Source organism: Ruditapes philippinarum, unplaced genomic scaffold, assembly GCF_026571515.1.
Source record: "Ruditapes philippinarum isolate M1 unplaced genomic scaffold, ASM2657151v2 ctg4371_1_1_1_1, whole genome shotgun sequence".
Classification (NCBI taxonomy): domain Eukaryota; kingdom Metazoa; phylum Mollusca; class Bivalvia; order Venerida; family Veneridae; genus Ruditapes; species Ruditapes philippinarum.
In genome coordinates this window covers 44,773-70,356 of record NW_026854030.1, presented here as the reverse complement: position 1 = coordinate 70,356, position 25,584 = coordinate 44,773, and the positions used below count along the sequence as shown (strand labels likewise).

Genomic DNA, 25,584 nt, shown 5'->3' with positions numbered 1-25,584 from the left:
TCAAACAAAACCATCACACTTACCCAGCAGTGATAAATGAAATCAATTGTGATATTTTGACTGATTTCCCCAAAAGTTTCAATGAATTGAAGCTCCTGGGACTTGTGTAACATATGACTGCACATTCCAATATTTATTAAAATACTGTGTAATGTTTAGCAATGTTGTGTAAATATATTCAGAGCTAGCATACTTCATAAGTTATAACATGTATCTTAGCTTGTCTGGTTATTGAAAAGTAATTAACCTGAGAATTGGTATCTGATATATAACCATATGGAGATTTAGCATGTTATTATAATTTATGCTCCCAAAAGGGAGAGAATACAGTTGCGGTCTTAACCATCTGTCTGTATGGACTCAAGTTATATTATGGATAAATATCCGTGTTCATTCCATACAGACGTGTACTTTTAGGGGAAAAGGTTGCTTATGGGAGGAAAATATGTTTCTTATGGTGTTTTTGAGATTTAAGATGATTAAAGAAAAAAAACCCACATTGTGAACCAAGGAAGACATCCGTCCTTCACACTCTTTTCCAAAGTGTCAAAGAACCATAACTGCATTCCTTACTTGTTTAATTATCTCCCTTTACAATACATGTACTTAATTATGCTTGTCCAGAGAAGTACTGGAAAAGAGTTGATGGAATTTGATTAAAATTTTACACAGCGAAGACATTCAAGTGCAAGGAAGTGCATTTTCAAAGAACCATAACTTTTCCTAGCTTAATTTTACAATTATCATCCCTTATTATACATCAACATTTAAAATATTGGTTGTCTGGAGTAAATCTTTTCAATTATATCTCACTCAATCTAAATACAGTTGTAGAGACTAGTGGGCAGAAGTGCTGTGTCAAATAACCAACATTCTACATTACTTTGTTTTTGAATTTTCTCCGTTTATATTGTTTCATGATACTTGTTCAGAGAGAGGATTAAAATATTGAAGGAATTCATACAGTGAAAGAGATTAGCATGAGAAATGCAGTGAACAAAAGCCATCATCAGTTCTAATGACATGGCCCAATCATATAACGTGATGCAAAAATATTGACCATTTGAGTGTTTTCTTGATACTGATGTGTTAAAATAGTCGAGCTCGCAGTTTCTCTGGTAGCTCTTATTTCACTTGTTGATCTTGACAAAAAGGGCCAATAACGGTTTGTGATGGACCTACTGTAAATTTAACCTAAATATTATATTTAAACATGAGTTTCATAGAATAATTGTATCAACTACTGAATTGTGCACTTTATATTTATCAACCGGCAACACCCGTCACTCATTGAATTATCTGCCCCCGAAATAATTTTGATCCTTCAAGTACGTCCCAACTGCAGTGCCTTCAGCACTTTGATTTGTGTGTTGTAACGCCTTATTAATCACGCATGCGCCGTAGAATTGAAGAAAATACCAATATGGCGGCGGTTAGTCCAGGATAATAGTTTCTTAAAACTTGAAGAGATTGAGGTAAGTATCTTTTAAATTTTGTAGCCTTTATGTAATATATTTAATACTGAAACGAAATGATTATTTTATGAAACAGAAATAAGTAATGTGCCAACAAAACGTTATCAATTAAAAACGAAAGTGCGAAATAACGTAAAAAAATGGGAATTCCCACATTAGGCAAATAAATATAATATGAAATTTGGCAAAGCCTAATAACGGGGAAGTCGTTAAATAGAGAATAACTTGCTACTGTCTTTTGATATCAATTTTATCAGGCAAGGCTGATATGGGCTAGAAAGGGCGAGGCTCTGCCCATGTCAGCCGAGCCTGATAAAATTGATATCAAAAGACAGTAGCATGTTTTTCTATTTATCATGTAACAATAAACTGTCAAAATAACAAAATAATCTACTTTAAAATAGCGAATTTCATAAAACAAGGCAGGGGCGTACCTTTGCTTATTATGAGTGTACGCCGAGTGCCGGTTTTTGGCCGAAGGATCGCCAGAGACTTATTTTTCTATTTCTACATTATACTGCTTTAAAATCGTTTTTCGATCACTCTAAGCAGGTATACATTGTATACATTTAAGAAACAGCTTTAAGATACAAGGGAATCCGGGAACCAGTCCCTAGCTCTTATTGAATAGACCCCTTAGTTCTTTTACATGCCCTGTGTATAGCACTGATACATGCGAGGATTACCTGGATTTCTTACCAGTACACCTCTAGGTAGGTGGGAAACACTGAAAGTGTCTCTGAAAAATCCCAAGGGTGTAACCCAGGATCGAACCCGGGACCTTATATATCAAATATAGCTATGTGCACTAACTAAGGATTTAGGGGATATTTTAGCTAATTGTACTACTATTTTCTTTATCTATAGTTATGAAAATAGTACATAAATTGAATGTAATAGAAATAACACGTAGTCTAACGTGTACAATGTTTGAAATAGTTCAAAAATATTTGCTTTTACAAAAACAAAACATAGCCAGGTGTCTCTCTTGTAAAAAAGATGGGTTTTATTTCCTTTTGTAACAAGTTTAGTTTTTTCTTTGTTATTCTCTTTTGTTTCACTATAACTTAACGTGAGATATAATCAAGGAAAATATGCTTTACTGGGGCGTACCTTGGCTTATTTTGAGTATGTCAGGTCTTTGGTCGAGACTTATATCAAAGATAGCTCTTTGCTATTACCAGAGATTGTACTACTTAAACATTGTCTTTATCTCTAGTTATGAAAGTAACATCAAGTACATGTATTGAATGTAAGAGAAATTGCACAGTCTTGATTTTACACTGGCTTAAATGATTCATAAAAAAGTTATTTACTACCGTGTATCAGAAAAAAACTAAACATAGCCAGGTATGGAACGCCATAGCTGCCTCACGTTATTACATTTCTTTTTCTCTTGCCTAGAAAGCGTCTGATTAAGTCAAATATTTGCGTTGTGTTGCCATAGTATTTTGTCGACTTGTCTAAACTTTGTCTTATTATGCGTAACAGTAGTCTTATCTCTTCAAAATGTGATGACGACTTGTCTTAACATTGTTTAATTATTTCAACCAGTAGTGTTATCATGTCAAAATGTCGTTTTGGCTTTTCTGAAATGTGTCATATTATGTCAACTAGTCGCGCTATTTGGTAAAATTATGGAACTGTTTTGTCAAAAGACTGTTTGATCATTAGAAACAGTAGTGAAGAGAACCTTCACGAATTTTGGTGTTGACTTGTCAAAGCACAGCTTTATTTTATCAAACAGTTATGTTATTTTGTCAAAATGCGGTGTTTGAATGTCTTAACATTGTCTTATTGTGTCAAACAGAAGTGTTAATTTGCCAACGTACACTACTGAATTGCCTTATTATATCAAACATTCGCATTATCTTGCCGAAATGGAGGGTTGACTGGACTTAATCATGCCTTATTATGATAAACTGTATACTATTTTGTCAAAAAGCGGTTTTGATTGGTTAAAACCCAGTCTTATAAAGTCAAAGAATTGCGGTATCTTGTCGAAATGTGGATATGACTTGTCAAAACTCTTTCTTATAATGTAAAACAGAACGGCTATATTGTCAACTTGTTAAAAAAGAGAAACAGACTTATTGTGTCTAACAATTGGGTTATTTTGTTCAAATTTAGTTCTGTCTTGAGAAAGAATTGTCTGATTTTGCTAAACTGTCCTGTTATCTGTTCTGCTCTATGTTTTCACACTCTGCGCGGGCTCTGGTCACGTGATACTAAATTTGTACAACTTCGCATCTGGACAGGATAACACGATTATCTGACATAATGAGACGGTATTTAGGCTAGTTAACGTAATCAATTGGCAAGTCAACGCCACTGTATTACATAATGATACTGTGTTTTTACAAGTAAACACCACATTTTAAAAGGAAAAAATAATACTTCGCCATAAAAGGACGTTGTGTAGTCTAATTAACACCGAATCGTGACAAAATAAAATGACACTTTGACAAAAAGATTTAGTAATTTTAGACAAGTCATCACCACGTTTCGACAAGATGATATGACTCTTTGACATAATAAGACGAAACTAGACAAGTTAAATCTGCATTTGGACATAATTACATAACAGTTTGACAAACTAAAATAGCATTTTAACAGTTCATAACCATAATTTTAAAGATACCACCATTATTTCACATAATAAGACGATGTATAGGCAGGTTAACATAAAGTTTGGATAAAATGACATGGCGATCTGAGAAAATTGAAGGTCGTGTTTAGACATGTCAATACCATCTTTCGACAATTCAACAATACTGTTTGACATAATAAAATAACGTTTACAAAAACAAAAAAAAATGTGTTGGCAAGTCAACACTATAGTATTACACATAATAAGTATATTCTTAGACAGGATAACAACAATTTTAGACAAGAAAGCATGGGAAAATAAAACGAAATGTAACAACATGAGGCAGTTATGGCGTTCCATAGCCAGGTGTCTCTATTGTTATGAAGATGGGTCTAAGAAGTCTTTTTCCTTGTTATTTTTCTTTGGTTTCACCATACCGTAACATGAGATATAATCAAGGAAAATATTATTTAAAATGATCTGTATAACGATAATACAAACAAAATAGCTTAAATGTTTTTGTGTAACAATAGGTTATCGTATTCACATCTAAATTGTAGTATCGCGTGATCATTTAAGTCCTGTTAAAGTATTTCCAAATGTGCACTATGTCAATGTTAAAGAAAATAATTTTTATCTTTAACAATGTTTTTCTCAACTATAAAAATTGTTTCAATTTTCATCCGAAATGTTTAAATTAGTTCAGTACATTGTTAAATGACTAACGCACATAAAAGCATGTTGGTATATAATCAGAAGTCGGTGAAAATAAAAGAATCGGGACATGACGTGTCTTATTATCTCTTATATAGGTATACGTTGTTCTCATTGTATATTTATCTATGTTTCATATGTATAGATGAGACTATGTACGGGGGTTATCCAAAAATTCGTGGACTTTCATTGTTGCGTAAAATACATTTGAGATTCTTACATTGCTTAGAAAATAAATAACAAATAAACACAGAAAAACTCATGTTAGTAGCTTCTTATATGACAACAATATTGAATTCTACATAAACAGCGGCGCACTCCAAATGTTAATGACGTTAACATCATAATAACGTACTTCAATATGTATTATAGATGAGACTATATATATCATTGTTTACAGTAGGTTGCAATTTATTTCTAGAGTCAATAAAATAAGACGGTAGAAATAACTTTATATGAGCCGCGTTACGACAAAACCAACATAATGGGTTTGCGACCAGCCTGGATCCAAAGCAGCCTGCGCATCCGCGCAGTCTGATCAGGATCCATGCTGTTCGCTTACAAACCCTATTACAAGTAGAGAAACTGATAGCGAACAGCATGGATCCTGATCAGACTGCGTGGATGCGCAGGCTGGTCTGGATCCATGCTGGTCGCAAACCCATTATGTTGGTTTTGTCATGACACGACTCATATATTGATATATTTTTAGGTCAAATAAATATAAGTTGACTATGGTTTGGGACGATAGATGTGGGCAATGGTTTTGAATAAAATTGATATAAGATGAAAGAATGTTACTAACTTAGAAATGATATAATAACTTAAAACTATAAGGTTAAATATAAAAAAAAGAATTACATATTGTCAACTCCCTTCCATTGTGCTACAGATGTCAAGTTGCAGACAAGACTTAATTTTGCATATAAATGTAAAATAATGAAATAAATGTTCAGTTTTCATTGATTTTGATTCTGCGGGAAAGATGATTGTAAATGAATTTGATATTTTATTATCATTATTTGGGTTAATTTGCATTATAACATTGATTATTTTGATAACTCAATGATTCAATCTGCAGAAAGAGAAATTTCAAAAGAAATTATTCATATCATATTTTTTTTACATTGTGTTCGTCATTCCGTGGCTCTGTAGAAAGGCCGAACATTTTTGTTTTCGGAGTCCTTAATAGAATCCGCATACAGTAGGATATTATAAATTAAAATCTTAAGATAATTTAAACGATACCTCCATAAAAACTTTTATTACAGGGATTCCAGACTGAAACAACGATAGAGTCACCGTACCAGTGCTCAACCAGTTTTTCACAAAATCACATAAAAACTCTTTCAGAACAAAAAGTTTGCTGGGAACCTTATTTTTGTTACAAAGCTGACCCTTTCAAACTCACAATAAGCTAAAACTTTTTAATTACACAGATCAGGATACAATTTACCACGGAGTTGTATATAGGGTATCAAACCACTATGTTTTTCAGGCAACTAAACCAGTGCTCGACCAGGTGGTTTTATCTCTTACTATCAGAACTTTTATTTCATAAAAACAGATATGACTTTTAATGTTGAAGAATTCTATTTCAAAAATATTTTGAAACTTTTATGTTTTAGTGTCTATAGATGTAAATATGAGAGCAAATATGATACAAAGGAAATGCTATACATTGACAAATAAAGTGTACATAAGAGTTTTGGAATTTACATATACTGAGGTGTTTGGGATTACTTATTTTCATATATTTTTTACTAAAATCATTCTGCAAACATAATTAAGTGTGATAATTGGTGTAATATACAAATGGTCTACGCTTTTAGTGGTGTGTTTCCGATTTATTTCCGTACAGCTGCCATATTTGTTTACATGTTCATAACCCCTGTCTTTTATGGGAAGCAGGGTTTTGATGAATTTTGAGCACCTTTCCTATGGAAATCAATTGGAATCATAAGAGTAAAGGCAATTTAACAAAGTATTGTCCACATTTGTCCTCAATTATCATTGCCTCAGTGTTTTAAATAGTTTTTACTGCTACTTTTATTAAAGAAATGTATTTTTGTACTGTTTAATATTGTCTGCAAAAATGCCAATCTTCTACCAAACTTGGGGTACTTGTACATGGTGTAGAGGTTACAGGTCAGGTACAAATAGCACACACAAACTCCCAGGGTTTTTCCATTTTAATGCATAAATCATACACAAATAGAAGTATTGGTCGAGCATTGGGCTGGTCGAGCACAGGTACTGTGACTCTAGATCAATTCTCACTAAAATTGTGTATACACATTATCAAAATAGGTAACACATATTCGAATTAGGAAACATCCTCAGCATACATAAAGAATCAATTAGGAGCTACAAATATGTTGATCGATCTATGTTCGATTTGAAATTTTCTTTTTTTTTCTTTTCATACGCCCGTGCGTATTTGGCGTATCGGTAGGTACGCCACTGCATGGGGATAATTGTTCAAAGAAATAATTCTTGAAAACAAATTCCTCCGCCCCTGAAACTTAGAATTTGTAAATGGCGGCCATTTTTTCTTTCGACTTTGATAAAAGATACAACAGAATGTTAGGCCTAACACGATAAAATTCTTACCTTTAATTTAAACATCGATCCAAAAATTCCCTTAGAATCACATAAACTTTACTTGAATTTTCAAATTCAAAAGTTCACGATAATTTCAATCAAACAAAAAACAAATCGGCAATCAAACACAAGCTAACGTGTTACACATACATGCGTCTTATTATGCCCCCCTTCGAAGAAGAGGGGGTATATTGTTTTGCTAATGTCGGTCTGTCTGTCTGTCTGTCGGTCCGTCGGTCTGTCCGTCTGTCCGTCGGTAGACCACATGGTTTCCGCTGATTATCTTGAAAAGTATTTATCACAAAGTCTTCATATTTTACATAGTGATTGGTCATAACTAGTAGATGACCCATATTGATTTTGGGGTCACTAGGTCAAAGGTCAAGGTCACAGGGACCTTAAATGTCAAAATGGTTTCCGCTGATTATCTTAAAAAGTATGTATCACAAAGTCTTCATATTTCACACAGTGATTGGTCATAACTTGTAGATGACCCCTATTGATTTTGGGGTCACTAGGTCAAAGGTCAAGGTCACAGGGACCTTAAATGTCAAAATAGTTTCCGCTGATTATCTTAAAAAGTATGTATCACAAAGTCTTCATATTTCACACAGTGATTGGTCATCACAAGTAGATGACCCCTATTGATGTTGGGGTCACTAGGTCCAAGGTCAAGGTCACAGGGACCTTAAAGTCAAAATGGTTTCCGCTGATTATCTTGAAAAGTATGTATCACAAAAGTCTTCATATTTCACACAGTGATTGGTCATAACTAGTAGATGACCCCTATTGATTTTGGGGTCACTAGGTCAAAGGTCAAGGTCATAGGGACCTTAAATGTCAAAATGGTTTCCGCTGATTATCTTAAAAAGTATGTATCAAAGTCTTCATATTTCACACAGTGATTGGTCATAACTAGTAGATGACCCCTATTGATTTTGGGGTCACTAGGTCAAAGGTCAAGGTCACAGGGACCTTAAAATGTGAAAATGATTTCTGCTGATTATCTTAAAAAGTATTCATCACAAAGTCTTCATATTTCACATAGTGATTGATCATCACTACTAGATGACCCCTATTGATTTTGGGGTCACTAGGTCAAAGGTCAAGGTCACAGGGGCCTTAAATGTCAAAATGGTTTCCGCTGATTATCTTGAAAAGTATGTATTACAAATTTTTCATATTTCACATAGTGATTGGTCATCACTAGTAGATGACCCCTATGGATTTTGGGGTCACAAGGTCAAAGATTAAGGTCACAGGGACCTTAAAATGTGAAAATGATTTCTGCTGATTATCTTAAAAGTATTCATCACAAAGTCTTCATATTTCACATAGTGATTGGTCATCATTAGTAGATGACCCCTATTGATTTTGGGGTCACAAGGTCAAAGGTCAAGGTCACAGGGACCTTAAAATGTGAAAATGGTTTCCGCTGATTATCTTGAAAAGTATTCATCACAGTGTCTTCATATTTCACATAGTGATTGGTCATCCCTAGTAGATGACCCCTATTGATTTTGGGCCTTAAATGTCAAAATGGTTTCCGTTGATTTTTCCATAATTGAACACTTCCATGTACCCATTTTTGGAAAGTTTCTTTAATAAAATTACCAATTATGTGAGTCAATGGCTAGAAAGGGGGCTATATGTGTCGTTCGACATTCTTGTTTTTTAAATGAAACAATTTGTTCACTTATTAAATAATCCGGCGAAATAGGGTAAACATTCACAAGTTCTCAAAGAAAATCGTCTAGCCTGTTTGTTATGATTACATGTATAGTATGACGTGAACATCGATGATGTCATTTGCAATATAAATTATGACGTCACTTCATAAAACTATTCGCTATCTAATTTATTTGTAATTGAAATCGAAATCAAAATAATAAGTGCCTACGTTCGATATAGTTTATCAAAAAATTATCAAAAGTGTACAAAATAACGAAAACTAAATTCAAAAGCTAAAAATATAAAATATCAAAATATTGTCTCGGTAGAAAATATTCTCATAATTTTAAAATTATTTGTAAATATTCATACGCGGAAAGTCCGAGCGGGGCCGAAGGCCCCGCGAGGGCTGTAGCGCTCTTAGATAACATGTATGACGCGTATCAGTTTAAAGGAAATCAAATTCAAACTATATGAAAATTTCAAAAAAATATATATCCTATACCTAATGGGCTGCGAAAAAATCCTTAGTTAACTGGGCGCCGCCATTTTGAAATCCTTTTGAGCGCTTTTAATGAGCGTCTACATAATTCAGACTATTGCAGACGCATGCTTAGTAACACTTCCGGTGAAAGAATGATGTACAAAATCAGAAAATAAACCTGCATTTCATTGATAAGAATTATAGTAACGACTATAAATATAAAAAGTTATTCAAACATATCCTTTTTGATAAATTAGCACATTAAAAATAACGTAAAAACTACAACTGTGATTAGAGATTAACAAAAATGGCGGACGGGATTTTCCAAACGCCGACGCATGCGCAGAGGTCCGGAGTTTTTCGGAATAGGCCGAGCGTTTCCGGTGATAGGTTGAACACCACCAATTTATACGTTTTGTTTATTCAAAAAAGATCTGGTTTACAAGTACACTAAATATGTTATGCTAAAATCATAATTCATAAGAGCTTTCCGCGCCATAGGTAGCACCTAATTTCATATTATTGTTTATTTATTTATCCATAAACATTGTTTAATCAATGAGAAAAAACTTAACTGATAGATAAAAGCAGTAAATAAAACAATTTTTGAAAAAAATATAGTATATCAGAAATTCTGATATATCGGTACCTTGGTGGCAGACATCTATGCCGAAGAATTAAGGGGAGATCACTGCGTGGAGATTGTTACCATAGCAGTTGCATGATAAAAAATTTGTTTCATTCTTTCCGTTTTAAAGGTGTCATTCGGTATTACATGCACCGCTTCCGTTTTCACTCGGAACACTCGACGATTATTACTAATCCGAAAAGTTGAGATTTGTTTCGTTATCGGAATACCCCGCCTATTATCATTGACATACATTGTAAATGGCAGCGCCCGACTAGGATAGTCTGGAGTTCCTTCCCCTTATACTACTTTCCGCAGTAAATGTAGGCAGGGAACCAGACTACCGACTAGGACTGACACTGAAAATTTCATTGATAGGTATAGAATTCTATATATTTTTTAATTGTTTTTTATTTGATTTTCGTTTAAATATTCACGTGTAGTCCGGTCTTTGACGTCCCCGTATTATAATTAATGTTTTCAAAAGGAAAGACAGCGCCCATTTATGAAGCATTCGTAAAGCATGTGTGTTTTCTGAAGTCATAATTTGGCTATATCCTGAAAACGAAAGTAGAAATTAAAAACCAATTATTCACTGTTAGGATCTACTATGTTCCTTATTTCAGACATGAATCTAACCAGTTTCTAACCTCAATGTAACCAATATACATGTAAAAAAAGTTCTAACCAGTTTCTTATAATAATCTAACTGATATTTGTCCACAATCTTATCAATTTCTGGCTATTCAGACATTCCGAAAAGTGCCATTCCAGGCCTGACTAGTAAAATTTTACTATTTTAAAATAATTTTTAAGCATATAGTCGCCACCTTGTCCGTCTGTTCGTCCGTCCATTGTCTTGTCCGGAGCATAACTTGAAAACCCTTGGAGATATTTTGTTTAAACTTCATACAGTAGTAAAGGGCATCGAGTGGGAGTGCAGTGTCAAAGAACCATAACTCTATTTTGCCCGGTTTTTGAATTATCTCCCCTTATAGAAAAATCTTGTCCGGGACATAATTCTAAAACTATAACGTAATAAGAGATATCAAATTTAAACTTTGTAGGTTAATAGATGTCAATGGGTAGATATGCAGTGCAAAAGAACCGTAAGTCTATTTTGCCCGGTTTATTATCTCCCCTTTTAGAAAAATCTTGTACGGGACATAACTCTAAAACTATAAGAGATAGCAACATGAAACTTTGTAGGTAAATAGATCTCAATGGGTAGATGCGCAGTGCACAAGAACCATAACTCTTTTTTGCCTAATTTTGGAGTTATTGACAATTGTTAATTTTAATACTTTGAACTTTGTCCGTAACATAACTCTAAAAGTATAAGAGATATCAAGATGAAACGTTGTAGGTAGATAGAGCTCATTGAGTAGAAGAGCAGTGCAAAAGAACCATATCTCTGTTAAGCCTCATTTTTGAATTATCTCCCCTTTTAGAAAAATCTTATCCAGGACATAGCTATAAAACTTTGTAGGTAGATGGATCTCAATGGGTAGATGTGAAGTGCACAAGAACTTGAACTCTGCCTTGCCAAATTTTGTAGTTATTGTCCTTTGTTCATTTTTACATTTTGATCTTTGTCCGGGACATAACTCGGAAACCATAAGAGGTATCAACAAGAAACTTTGTAGGTTGACAGATCGCATTGATTAGAAGTGCAGTGCAAAGAACAGTAACTCTGCCTTGCCTAATCTTGGAATAATAGCACTTTGAACTTTTGCCAGGGACATAACTCTGAAACTATTAGAGGTGTACTTTCCTGTGTCCAAAACCTATTCGGGGACCATCAACCGACTCAAAACGGGCTCTTGTTTAAACTAGTTCTTAAACTATTATTATGCCACCACTTCAAAGAAGAGGGGGTATATTGCTTTGCATTTGTCTGTCTGTCTGTCCGTCGGTCTGTAGACCAAATGGTTTCTGAGTAATAACTAAAGAACCCTTAGGCATAAGAACTTCAAACATGGTATGGTGATTGGTCATGACCAGTAGATGACCCATATGGACTTTGGGGTCAAAGGTCAAGGTCACATTGACCTTGTAGGTAAAACGGTCTCCGATCAATAACTAAAGAACACTTAGGCCCAGGAACTTCAAACTTGATATGGTGATTGGTCATGACCAGTAGATGACCCCTATTGATTTTGGGGTCAAGGGGTCAAAGGTCAAGGTCACATTGACCTTGTTGGTAAAAACGGTCTCTGATTCCTTAACTAAAGAACGCTTAGGCCTAGGAACTTCAAACTTGGTATGGTGATTGGTCATGACCAGTAGATGACCCCTATTGATTTTGGGGTCAAGGGGTCAAAGGTCAAGGTCACATTTACTTGAAGTTAAAAATAGTTTCCACTATTTAACTAAAGGACGCTTAGGCCTAGGAACTTCAAACTTGGTATGATGATTGGTCATCACCAGTAGATGACCCCTATTGATTTTGGGGTCAAAGGTCAAGATCACATTGACCTTGTAAGTAAAAACGGTTTCAGATAAATAATTAAAGAATGCTTAGGTCTAGGAACTTCAAACTTTATTTGATGATTGGTCATGACCAGTAGATGACCCCTATTGATTTGGGGGCCAAAGGTCAAGGTCACATTCACCTTGTAAGTATAAACGGTTTCTGATCAATAACTAAAGAACACTTAGGCCTAGGAACTTCAAACGTCTTTATATGATGATTGGTCATGACCAGTAGATGACCCCTATTGATTTTGGGGTCAAGGGGTCAGTGACCTTGTACTTTAAGAATGATGGTTTCTGACCAATAACTTAACAAGTCAAGTTGCCTTGATTAATATTTTTATATTAAACTAAAAATGCTTTTGGTATACACATTTGAAGGTCTTATGTAATATAATAACTTGGCTGTCATTAATGAGGCCTACATGATTCATAAAATGTATGCATGTTTTATTTGGTGAGATTTGTAATAACTTAAATTGCTGCACACAACCTATGGGGTCACAATAAATTATTATTACCTTGTGACTAGTCATGACCAGTAGATAACCCTTATCAATTTTTTGTTCACTCAGGGTCAGAAGTCATGCACATGACTAATTGGCTGCCCATAGGGGGCATACATGTTTTACAAACATATCTTGTTCAGATAGTTTTCCATGTACACTCCAGTTTGAACAATTATAGTTGAAATTAGAATTAAAGAAAAATGAAAAATAGAATATTTATATATCTTTCCTTAAAAAACTTAATGGTCTGAGTGAAAATTCTCTGTAACTGTGGACTGGGTACAAAAATATTAATTACAAAATTGCAGGTGAAAATCATTTTTGTTTTGTTCCAACAACAAAAGTGTAAGAAATTAAAATTTATTTTTATTTATTTTTAAGCTTAAGCATGACAATAGATGTCTACTATGTTTACTCCTACGATAAATATATGGCACAATAATTTAAGGTACGGGAGTTACCTCCCTTCTGTACTTCCTGCTACTTTCGTTTTAAACGTGCGTTGTTGACAACAGAATTTTTATTTTTCAATGCAATAAAATAGAAATATATTGTATTTTTATGCTCAAAACATCCCTTTTTAAATATCAAATGTTTACACTTCAATTTTTTACGCTTTTGTTTTGACATACAACACCGTGTAAATAATCCAGTAAGTTGCAGTAATGCAGGAATGTGCAAATAACGCAAGAATTGTGCAAACGTAACGCATTATTTTTTATTGTACACCAAATTGGAATAAATGAGTTAGCGCATAAGGTTTCTGAGACATTATACTTTAAACCTCATCAAAATATTTCCATGTTTATTTTTCAAGATTATTCGTGAAAATCACGACCTGACTTGTAAATTGATAGCGATTTTTATTTTCGTTGATATCTTTAAATACAATAACATACTCATAACTTTATGAATTTTTATAATCGGTGTACCTTAGACATTTTGCAATCTAGTTGAGTCATATTAATTTAAATTTAGCAGATAAAACGTAATTGAGGCCATTTTTACGAGGTAACGCCGAATTCTCATTAAAAGTAGCTAAATCTTATTCTACCAGCTTCCTTCTATTGTTGTAGTATATTGTAGTATATTTGTAGTTTGACAAATGTCTTGGGTATATACAGAATACGAAAAAATAAATTTTAAATGTGTTAATTAGATGTATATAATTTTATTTATATGATGAAACACAAAAGTTACCTTCAAAACAGTAATCTGAGGTTGTCTTTCTCACAATTGATCTTAGAGAAAGTAAACAAATCCAGAAAAAAATTGTTATGCTAGTTAAAGTAATGTACTGGTTGACCTTATTGCTTCATAACAATTAGAGAAAGGATGTTTTATAAGTAAATAAGTATTTATAGTTTATTGAAAGTTGTAACAATGTCTATAATAATCATTATCAATTAATCATATAAGCAGGCCTAGGTCATATATTTCATATACCAAAATAAATTGGTACTTCAAATAATAAGTGATTTCCTGTAGAAGGTACAAATGTAAGATATAAGTTACCAAATTTAAGTTTTATTTTGTCTTTTATACTGCTTTTATATATGAAATTTGTTCTCGTTCTCATCCATTAATATGACATGCTGCGAATCACTGAATGGGAAACCAATATATGACTTTACATAACAGAAATCAAACGGAATTCTTGCATCTTAATTTATTATTAGCTATAAATCGAAGGGATTAATTGATAAAAATCATGTCCATGGACAAAAAATAATAGTCGACACAAATAGCTTGGCGCCTGTGGGCGCGGAGCATAAACCATTTGAAAGTAAAATCATTTAATTAACTCAGGTTTTCAACGAAAACCGGGTTATTGTAATGCCGAAGTCGGCGGCGGGCGGGCCGGGCGGGGCGTCAACTTTTTGGTTTCCGCTCAATAACTTTAGTTTGCTTTGGGCTATTGACACCAACTTGGTGTGTAGGTAGCTTATATCAAGAGGCAGCTTGGGATTGCTACCCAGGTGTCTGTGATCAAGGTCAAGGTCACTGTAACTAAAAATAGGAAATTCAGTTTCCGCCTCATAACTTGAGTTTGCTTTGGCCTATTTGACACCAAACTTGGTGGTATGGATAGCTTATATCAGAGGCAGCTTGGGATTGCTACCCAGCGTGTCTGTGATCAAGGTCAAGGTCACTGTTACTAAAAATAGAAATTCAGTTTCCACTCAATAAAACTTGAGTTTGCTTTGGCCTATAAACACTGTAACACACCAAACTTGGTGTATGGATAGCTTATATCAAGAGGCAGCTTGGGATTGCTACCCAGTGTGTTCCTGTGATCAAGGTCAAGGTCACTGTTACTAAAATATGAAATTCAGTTTCCGCTCAATAAAATTGAGTTGCTTTGGGCCTATTGACACCTAAACTTTGGTGTATGGATAGCTTATATCAAGAGGCAGCTTGGGGAAATTGCTACCCAGAGTGTCTTGTGGATTCAAGGTCAAGGTCACTGTTACAAAAATAGAAATTCAGTTTTCCACTCAATAACTTGAGTTTGCTTTGGCCTATACACTGTAACACACCAAAACTTGGTGTATGGATAGCTTATATCAAGAGGCAAGCTTGGGATTGCTACCCAGGTGTCTGTGATCAAGGTCAAGGTCAACTGTTAACTAAAAAATAGAAATTCAGTTGCCGCTCAAAAATAACTTGAGTTTGCTTTGGCCTATTGACACCAAAAACTTGGTGTAAATGGATAGCTTATATTCAAGAGGCAGCTTGGGATTGCTACCCAGGTGTCTGTGATTTCAAGGTCAAGGTCACTGTTACTAAAAATAGAAAATTCAGTTTCCACTCAATAACTTGAGTTTGCTTTGGCCTATTGACACCAAAACTTGGTGTATGGATAGCTTATATCAAGAGGCAGGTTGGCAGTGCTACCCAGGTGTCTGTGATCTAGGTCAAGGTCACTGTTACTAAAAATAGAAATTCAGTTTCCGCTTAATAACTTGAGTTTGCTTTGGCCTATTGACACCAAACTAGGTGTATGGATAGCTTAGATCAAGAGGCAGCTTTGGATTGCTAACCAGGTGTCTGTGATCAAGGTCAAGGTCACTGTTACTAAAAATAGAAATTCAGTTTCCGCTCAATAACTTGAGTTTTGCTTTGGCCTATTTGACACCAAACTTGGTGTATGAATAGCTTATATCAAGAGGCAGCTTTGGGATTGCTACCGCAGGTGTCTGTGATCAAGGTCAAGGTCACTGTTACTGAAAAATAGAAATTCAGTTTCCACTCCAATAACTTGAGTTTGCTTTGGCCTATACACTGTAACACACCAAACTTGGTGTATGGATAGCTTATATCAAGAGGCAGCTTGGGATTGCTACCCAGGTGTCTGTGATCAAGGGTCAAGGTCACTGTTACTAAAAAAATAGAAATTCAGTTGCCGCTCAATAACTTGAGTTTGCTTTGGCCTATTGACACCAAACTTGGTGTATGGATAGCTTATATCAAGAGGCAGCTTGGGATTGCTACCAAGGTGTCTGTGATCAAGGTCAAGGTCACTGTTACTAAAAAAATAGAAATTCAGTTTCCACTCAATAACTTGAAGTTTGCTTTGGCCTATTGACACCAAAACTGGTGTATGGATAGCTTATATCAAGAGGCAAGGTTGGCAGTGCTACCCAGGTGTCTGTGATCTAGGTCAAGGTCACTGTTACTAAAAATAGAAAATTCAGTTTCCGCTTAATAACTTGGAGTTTGCTTTGGCCTAATTGACACCAAACTAGGTGTATGGATAGCTTAGATCAAGAGGCAGCTTTGGATTGCTAACCAGGGTGTCTGTGATAAGGTCAAGGTCACTGGAACTTAAAAATAGAAATTCAGTTTCTGCTCAATAACTTGAGTTTGCTTTGACCAATTGACACCAAACTTGAATGAATGGGTAGCTTAAATCAAGAGGCAGCTTGGGATTGCTACCCAGGTGGTCTGTGATCAAGGTTAATGTATTTAGTTTTCATGTTATAACTTGAGTTTGCTTTTGACCTTTTCACACCAAACTTGCTGAGTGGCAGCTTTGGATTGCCCACTTAGATATCTGAGAGCAAGGTCTAGGTAATTTGCTTACAATAGAATTTTTAGTATCTACTCAATAACTTCAGTGCACTTTGACCTATTGATTGCTGTCACATCAAACCTTGGTCGTTGAAAACCTTGTTTTCGTCGCATTGCGGCGCTTCTTGTTATGTTTCATGTTAAGATATTGGTAACTTTCCATGCCTTTCACTTTACTTGATATTTTGGACTTAATAATGCAATCCAAGACCTTGTTTACTTATTTATATAAAATATAAACATAAATTATTTTGTTTTTTGTTTTGTTTAGATATTGATTGATCAGGATGACACATCAACTTCAGTTAGAGAAGGAAAAATACAGACAGTGGGTAAAGGCTGGTTTAGGACTTGGATATTTAAAGGAGGGACTGGCACCATTCTGTAATGACATAGCTGACCAACAACATAAGGATATTTTACAAACCATTCGCTCTACAAAATCAATACCATCAACTGTGACATGTTGCAGCTGTCAAGTTGAAACTCTCAAACCAGACCATAAGCCAGTACCTGGGAATGCTGGAAACAAAGTTTGTCCTCTTGGGCAAGTAAAATGCATCTGTTGCTTTAAGGGCAAAATTGCTTGTCCGAGCAACATATGTGGCGCCATCTATGACTATATTGTGCAGCATCATGCTTCCTCACCACCTGCACCTAACTGGAAAATCAGTGATGCTCAACAGTGGGTGACAGATCCTTGGAGCATTTGCAAGTGTTTTATTAATGCTCAAGGGTACGAACAGACGCAATCTGCTGGTGAATGTGATTGTACTGGGTTATTACATCTAATGATAAATAACCAGTATTTTCATAGCCACGTTGGATGCAATGTCACAGGAACAAACAACCTTTTTTCAAAGGTAAATAATTAATCAAATGTCTTCTACTAATCGGCTCTACTGTAATGTTAATGCTGTATATTCAGCATTAAAGTTAAAGGGAAAATGAAAATTTAACTTATGAAGGTAACGAATATAAATATAAAAATTCACCAATCGTTTTTGTTGCAAACTTTCTTGTAACAATTCACATTTTTAGGCTTGTGGTTAATATTTACTGTAAACATGTATAATTGTAGATTTGTATATAGAATTATTTATATTAACAGGCCTTTTCCCCTATCCCATGGGTCCAAATATAGGCCCTTTTATCAATCCAAACTTTGTTCTTTTTTCCCAATCAAAGAAAAATCCCAGTGCCGAGGTCGGTGATTTGAAAAAAAGGTACCACATATTTGAATTTGGTGTAAAGGTTCTGGCCCTTTTGGATATCTTTTAATTTCTGATCAGTTTCAAAAAGATTTATTAAGCTTTGTTTAAAGAATTTTAACATCTTTAATGCTGGCCTTTTTTTCCAAAATAATAAATTTCACAATTTCTTTTCCCAAATTGAATAAAACATTGAGACGCAATTTTTCCAAATTTTCCATGTGGCATTTTTTCCCAAAATAAAGGAAAAATGCCTGGTATAATTCATGATTGCATCTTTTATGTAGGTAAGTACCTAATCAGTTTTCTACAAAACAATTTGGATTGTGCTTAACACAGCATATTTATGCAATGAACAATATTGAACCTGTGTTTTCTATTCCATAGGTGCGTCAGTATAGAAATAGTATTTTCCACTCAAGCAGTATGGAATTAGAAGAAAGTGAAGCAAATACTTACTTAGATGATATGATAGCGGTTCTGCAAGATGGTAAAGAGCTATTACAACGATCAGATGCCCAGATAGCGGTGAAGAAACTTCAAGATGTAAGTGTAAATAATGAATTTTATCAGTTTGAAATCTTTATTGAGTCAACTTATAATGATTTAAAATAACAAACCACTAAATTCAAGACAAAAGTTTCGTAAAAGAGTTTGAAGATGTAAAGTCAAATTCAAAAAGATAATCCCCTTAAGTAAATTGATAAAGTCACATAAAAATGTATATGTACCTATGAAATGTTAAATTATCAACAAAATAGATCTTAGTTTGTAAGGGACTTCTGTATTCCAAAAACTTTGAAATTCGAACAATTTTCAGGGTCCTGAAATTCTATATAATTTATACCTTTGAATTGGAGGACTTCTAAATTCTGATATTCTGGTAAAGTTTGGATTATATGAATAAAAAAATTACTTCCAATATCCAGAAATAGAAAACGGGTGTGAAGGATTATCATACTTGAGAATAAAACCTGCAAAATATTTGTACCTTCCAATTATACCTTGACCCCTATTAGAACATCAACCTTTCAAACATGTCAATTTCTTGATTTAATTGAAGGCTTAAAATAAAGTCTGACCTTATATATAATATGTTGTTTAGAAAAGTAAATATTATAAATCATTTGAATGCATTTTTTATGAAAGAAAATGTTATAAAACTGATATTTTTCATCAGCTGAAGAAGAAGGACTTCATTATGACTACTGAAGGCTTTGAAGAAATTCTTAGACAAATAAGAGACGAAATGGCAAAAGTTCTAAAATCGACAGAAAATGCTGCAACTAAAGAGGAGTATGATGATCTGAAGAAGAAGCTAATAGACCTTGAAGCTAAGATGTCTGACAAAGAGGAGGGAAGACTGGAAAATGAAAAAGAACTTGCAGAACTAAAGAAAACAATTACAGATCTTGAATCACAGATGTGTAAAGAAAAGAAGGAAAAGCTTGAGATGGAAATTGAGCAAGTTAAATTGAAAAACAAACTTACAGTACTAGATACTCTTGTTAAAGAACAGAAAGAGGTAAAATAAATTTCTTTCTGCTTGTTAACTGTATGATGTATTTTTACACATGCATCTGCATCTTGGCATTAAAAAAGATAAAAATATGAGAATTGTAAAAAAACGATTTTATGATTTAAGTTCTTGTGGCAATATTGTTCTAGTACTGTACCTGTTTAACTGGAAAAGGCAACCAAGTTCATCCCATGTACAATGGGTATGAACTGTATATAGGTATTATTATCTGCTGCAAATAAATATTGTTGAATTTCAAAAATGAAAACAAAAAAAATGTTTTAGTATATTTCCTTAAGAGCATAATTATGGCACATGCATGAACTCTTTGCTTAAAGACTAAAAGCCATTTTAAAAAAGGCCACACTCAGAGGTTAGATGTTAGCATAACTTGCATACTTAAAAGCTAAATGATAGCTATTCTTGCTCATGGTGAAGGACACACTTATAGGTTTAAATGATAGCTGGCTGTGCTGGCTGATGTTGAAAGTTACATTTAAGGTTCAATTTAAGCAATGCTGGCTCATGGTGATGGTCACACTTATAGGGTGAAAGTTAGCTGTGATTGCTCATGTTTAATGTCAGACTTAAATGTTAGCTTTCTTGCTCATGGTGAAGGTCACACGTAAAGGTAAAATGATAGCTGTGCTTGCTCATGGTAAAGGTCACCTTTAAATGTAAAATGTTAGCTATGCTAGCTCATAATGAAGGTCATACTTGAAGGTTAAATGATAGCTATGCTTACTCATGATAAAGGTGACACTTAATGTAAAATGATAGCTATGCTGGCTCATGGTAAAGGTCACACTTAAAGGTAAAATGATAGCTATGCTTGCTCATGGTAAAGGTCACACTTAATGGTAAAATGATAGCTGTGCTTGCTCATGGTAAAGGTCACCTTCAAATTAAAATGTTAGCTATGCTTGCTCATGATGAATGTCATACTTGAAGGTAAAATGATAGCTATGCTGGCTCATGGTAAAGGTCACACTTACAGGTAAAATGATAGCTATGCTTGCTCATGGTAAAGGTCACACTTAATGGTAAAATGATAGCTGTGCTTGCTCATGGTAAAGGTCACCTTCAAATTAAAATGTTAGCTATGCTTCCTCATGATAAAGGTCACACTTAAAGGTAAAATGATAGCTTGCTCATTGTAAAGGTCACACTTAAAGGTAAAATGCTAGCTATGCTTGCACATGGCAAAGGTCACACTTAACAGTTAAATGAAAGCTATGCTTGCTCATGGTGTTGCTCAAATTTTAAGGTTAAATGATAGCTATATTTATTCATGGTAAAGGTCAATCTAAATGGCTTAATATCAGGTATGCTGGCTCATTGTGAAGGTAACACATAAAGGTCAAATATTAGAATATATCTTGCGAGCTATGTCTTAAAGTATTTGCTTCAATCTTTGCTCAGTTTATACAATTCAGCAATAAGAAGCATTGATTTTGTTGTCCAGGAACAGATTTTGTTATAAGATAAGGTATAAAGCTATTAACTTTGATAATCATGTTGACAAGTTATGCTTCAAATTTGAACCAACAAAATATGCAAGACTGTTTGTTCATTGAGGATTAAATAACTGATGACCTATTCCTGTCGAGAATTATCTAACAAAGAATTTTGGTTCAGTGATGAAATAGGGTGTTGTTGCACTTATTATGTTAACTTACATACATGTACATAATTCTGTAAATACTCTAGTATATATTTATTTATATTTACATCTTTAGAATATCTTTTGATTAGTTTTGTACTACAAAGTCTTTTTTGGAGTAAAGAAGATGAGTTGTTTTTGCAGGAGATGGCAAAACTTAAGACAGAAACTTCCTCAGGTCAAAGTCAGGCGGATTATGAGCAAACCAAGTTAGGTGAGTAAATATTTGTGTTGACCGTATACACATCATGACATTTTCCTTAATGTAAAAAAGCTCTAAAGTTTATTATTTCAGGAATTCATATAATGATTACAATTTAAGTACTTCGGCTGATATTATATAATTAAATTTATGCTATGAACGTTAAATTAAACCCTACCACATAATGTGGTTGTGGTCAACTTGAATCAATTTGTGGCAATGTTTGGTCCATCTCCATATTGTCCACTCTATAAATCCTAAACCCCTTTGAAATTTTTAGTTCACCTGTCACAAAGTGACATGGTGAGCTTTTGTGATCGCTTTTCGTCCGGCGTCCATCTTTCTGTAAACTTTTACTTTAAACGACATCTCCTCATAAACCGCTAAGCCAATTTCATCTAAACTTCACAGGAATGTTCCTTTGGTAGTCAACTTTAAAAATTGTTCAAAGAATTTAATTCCAAGCAGAACTCTGGTTGCCATGGCAACTGAATGAAAAAACTTAAAACAGCTTCTTTCAGAAAACTTTAAAATCTAGAGCTTAAAATATGGCATGAAACATCATGTAGTCAGTGTCTACCAAATTTCCTTATTTGTATATAGTAAAAACTTAAAAAATCTTCTTTTGAAAAACCCAAATAGCTAAGAGCTTAGCTATTAAGCATGAAACATCTTCTAGAGGGTGTCAACCAAGTTTGTTCAAATAAAAGCCCTGGGATCAAAATTGGCCCTGCCCAAGGGGGTCATTATTTTCCTTTTATGTATATATAGTAAAAACTTTAAAAATCTCTTTTAAAAAACCTTTAGAGCTAGAGCAAAGATATTTAGCATGAAACATCTTCTAATGGGTGTTTACCAGTTTTGTTCAAGCAAGGGCCCTGGGGTTAAAATTGGCCCCGCCCTGGAGATCATTGATTTTCTTTAAATGTATATAGTAAAATCTTAATAAACCTTTTGATAGAAAACCCAAAGAGCTAGAGTTTAGATAAAGAATGAATTATCTTCTAGTGAGTGTCTGGTGGGTGTCTACCAAGTTTGTTCAAATAAAAGCCCTTGGCTCAAAATTGGCCCCGTCCCAGGGGGTAATTGTTTTTCCCTATATGTATATATAGTAAAAACTTTAAAAATCTTTTTTAAAAAAACCTTTAGAGCTAGAGCAAAGATATTAAGCATGGAACATCTTCTAATGGCTGTTAACCTTTTTTGTTCAAATAAGGCCCCTGGGGTTAAAATTGGCCCGCCCTGGGAATCATTGATTTTCCTTATATGTATATAGTAAAAACTTAAAAATTTGGACCAGGTTTGTAAATTCTGATGCTGAAATGAATTTTGATATAAACTGGCCTACTTTTCATATTTTTTACAACGTTTGACCTATTGTTTTTTTTTTGAGGTACAGTTATGTTACCATAAAGAATGTATAAAATATTTGTTGTCTCAAACTGTAAACTTCAAACATCTACACCTTATATGTTTTGCATGTGACATTTTGTGTTTTCATTCAAAAATGTTATAAAAAAATTGTCCAGTCAAAATAAGTACTAATCCTGCTCTAGTGGTCATTTATTCTGCATTTATTCTACATAGTCTCCTAGGAACACACTTGCAACATACATATTTTTAATAAAGCCTTTCCAAAATATTAGGGCAAAATATTACAATTTATATAGTGAATAATGAAATGATGGGTTAGATGAGTGATCTAAGGCCATCTTAGTGGCCCTATTGTTTATTATGAAGAAAAAAAGCTAAAACGATCAGTGTTGTGAAAGTATATTACAAGAGGGGCAAGTTAAAGTTGAGCTGAACTTGCCGAAAGAGCTGGACTTGCCTTTCAGCAAGTTCATTTGAAAAATAATTTCCAACACTGAAAAGCAGTTGTTTCTGGTGAGCAACTCGGGGCCATTATGGCCATCTTGGTCATTTTAGGGTGAATTATCACTATTTAGCTTGTCCCAGATGTGCATTAATGTCTAAAATACATTTGATAGTAACACTGATATAAAAAGGATCTACATTAATATTGTAAGCTAAGTCAATTTATTGATAAAAAGTTTATTCCACAATTTCTTTGTTCAACTCTGAAGAGCACTTAATTTGCTATATTTAACAAAAGAAAGTTCCACAAAATGCTCTTGTCACTAGTTTTCGCGACTGTCAGGATTTAAAGCCAAAATGCGAACTGAAATCAGCCTGTCATGGCTAGTTATATAGACTCTGAAATGGCCAGGACTGTCACAATTGACCAATCATAACATTCCATTTACCCTGGCAGTCTGGCAGGAAAGACAGGAATTTCTTAAAATGGCAGCCATATTGACAGGAATAATTTAGAAAATGTAAATTAACAAAGTAAACAAATAACAACATATGCAATGAACACTTGAATTACATGCTTAACTTAATGAACTTAATATCTGGACCAAAAACAATTATGGTTATAGCTTAGAAAAATGAACAATTGATATAAAAAGATTCCAAGTGCCAGGAATTTGAATTTTCCCTCCTGACAAACTTAGAGGTCATACCGGTCATCAAGATTATTATAAAATACAGCAATGCCAGCTAACTAATTGGAAAGTAACTTATGTCTTAGGTAAATATGGATTATATTCTATGTTCTTACGTGTAAAATGATAAGAATTTGTTTATGTTTATGAAAATATCAGCATTTAAAGTTTTGAATCAAGGTAGACAACTCTTATCGGCCATTTTGATGCCAGGATAAACAAAGTAGTAAATTAATCATTTCTTGAAGTATTAACCTCCTTATAGTGCCTTATATAGTCCTAAAGCCTCAGAATGTCCTACATCATGGTCTCAATTCCTTCATTTACCAGAAGATTATCTAAACAAATAAAATCAGGAAATATGAATGGCTGAGGCAAGTTCAGGAATCCTGACAGGTCAAGTTCAGGAATCCTGGCAGGTAAGTTTTACGCATTGACTGAACAGTATTACCTCACTTGTCAATGAATTTTATGCAGTAAAATATTTTATGGGCGAAATGGTTTAAGTTAGTTTTTAAGTTAGTGATGTACAACAGCCGTTGTCCGTATTCATCTTTATCAGTTGCGCAGCGTAATTTCCCTGCGCGTGCTTTCCCTGCGCATGCGCTCTTATCAGCGTCACATGCTGTAAACAAAAGAATTCATATATTTTTGTTAGCTTTAATTTCACGATTTTCATCGTAGCATTGCTTTTACCTCCACCTCCCATTTCCTCCACCCAATATTTAGTGTAGATTATTTTCAATGTCTAAATTTTATTCTTCATGTTAATTTTGGCATAATCAAATATTTTACTTGTGACAAAATCAAATATTTATTGTTACTGTATGTTTTGTGATTCTAGTCTTATGCAAGGCGTATTTTTATGCCCAGATAAAACATAATAACATTTTATTGTGTACTATTTCTACATGTTCTAGTCATAAAATCTAAAGGTGCACTGTATAATTTATAAACCGGCTTTAATAAAAGCCCAATTACAACTTACTCATTTGTTTGTCTTTATTTATTATGTTTCACAAGCTTCGCAAATTCTAGAACCTCGTTTTATTGGACCACTTAATGCTGGCCATAAATAAATTATGCTAGTTTGATGTTCAAATTGTCATAAAGCATATTTTGTTTTAAACTGATATACCTTTAAAATTGTTCAAAGAATTTAATTCCATGCAGAACTCTTATTCCTTATATGTATATAGTAAAAAAACTTCTTTTAAAAAACCCAACGAGTTAGAGCTTAGATATCTGGCATGAA

The 25,584-nt window shown here is 33.9% G+C and overlaps 1 protein-coding gene across 1 annotated transcript in view; it reads left to right on the top strand.

Annotated features, from left to right (window-relative positions):
• Positions 1-1,379: 1,379 nt before the first annotated feature.
• Positions 1,380-25,584, top strand: part of LOC132738723 (uncharacterized) — a 29,901-nt gene continuing 5,696 nt past the window's right edge. The window contains exons 1-5 of the mRNA XM_060726317.1: positions 1,380-1,475; positions 17,496-18,087; positions 18,823-18,981; positions 19,616-19,960; positions 21,762-21,831. Of these exons, the coding sequence (XP_060582300.1) occupies positions 17,512-18,087; positions 18,823-18,981; positions 19,616-19,960; positions 21,762-21,831 (1,150 nt within the window). The 5' untranslated portion in view covers positions 1,380-1,475; positions 17,496-17,511. The remainder of the gene's footprint in view (positions 1,476-17,495; positions 18,088-18,822; positions 18,982-19,615; positions 19,961-21,761; positions 21,832-25,584) is intronic.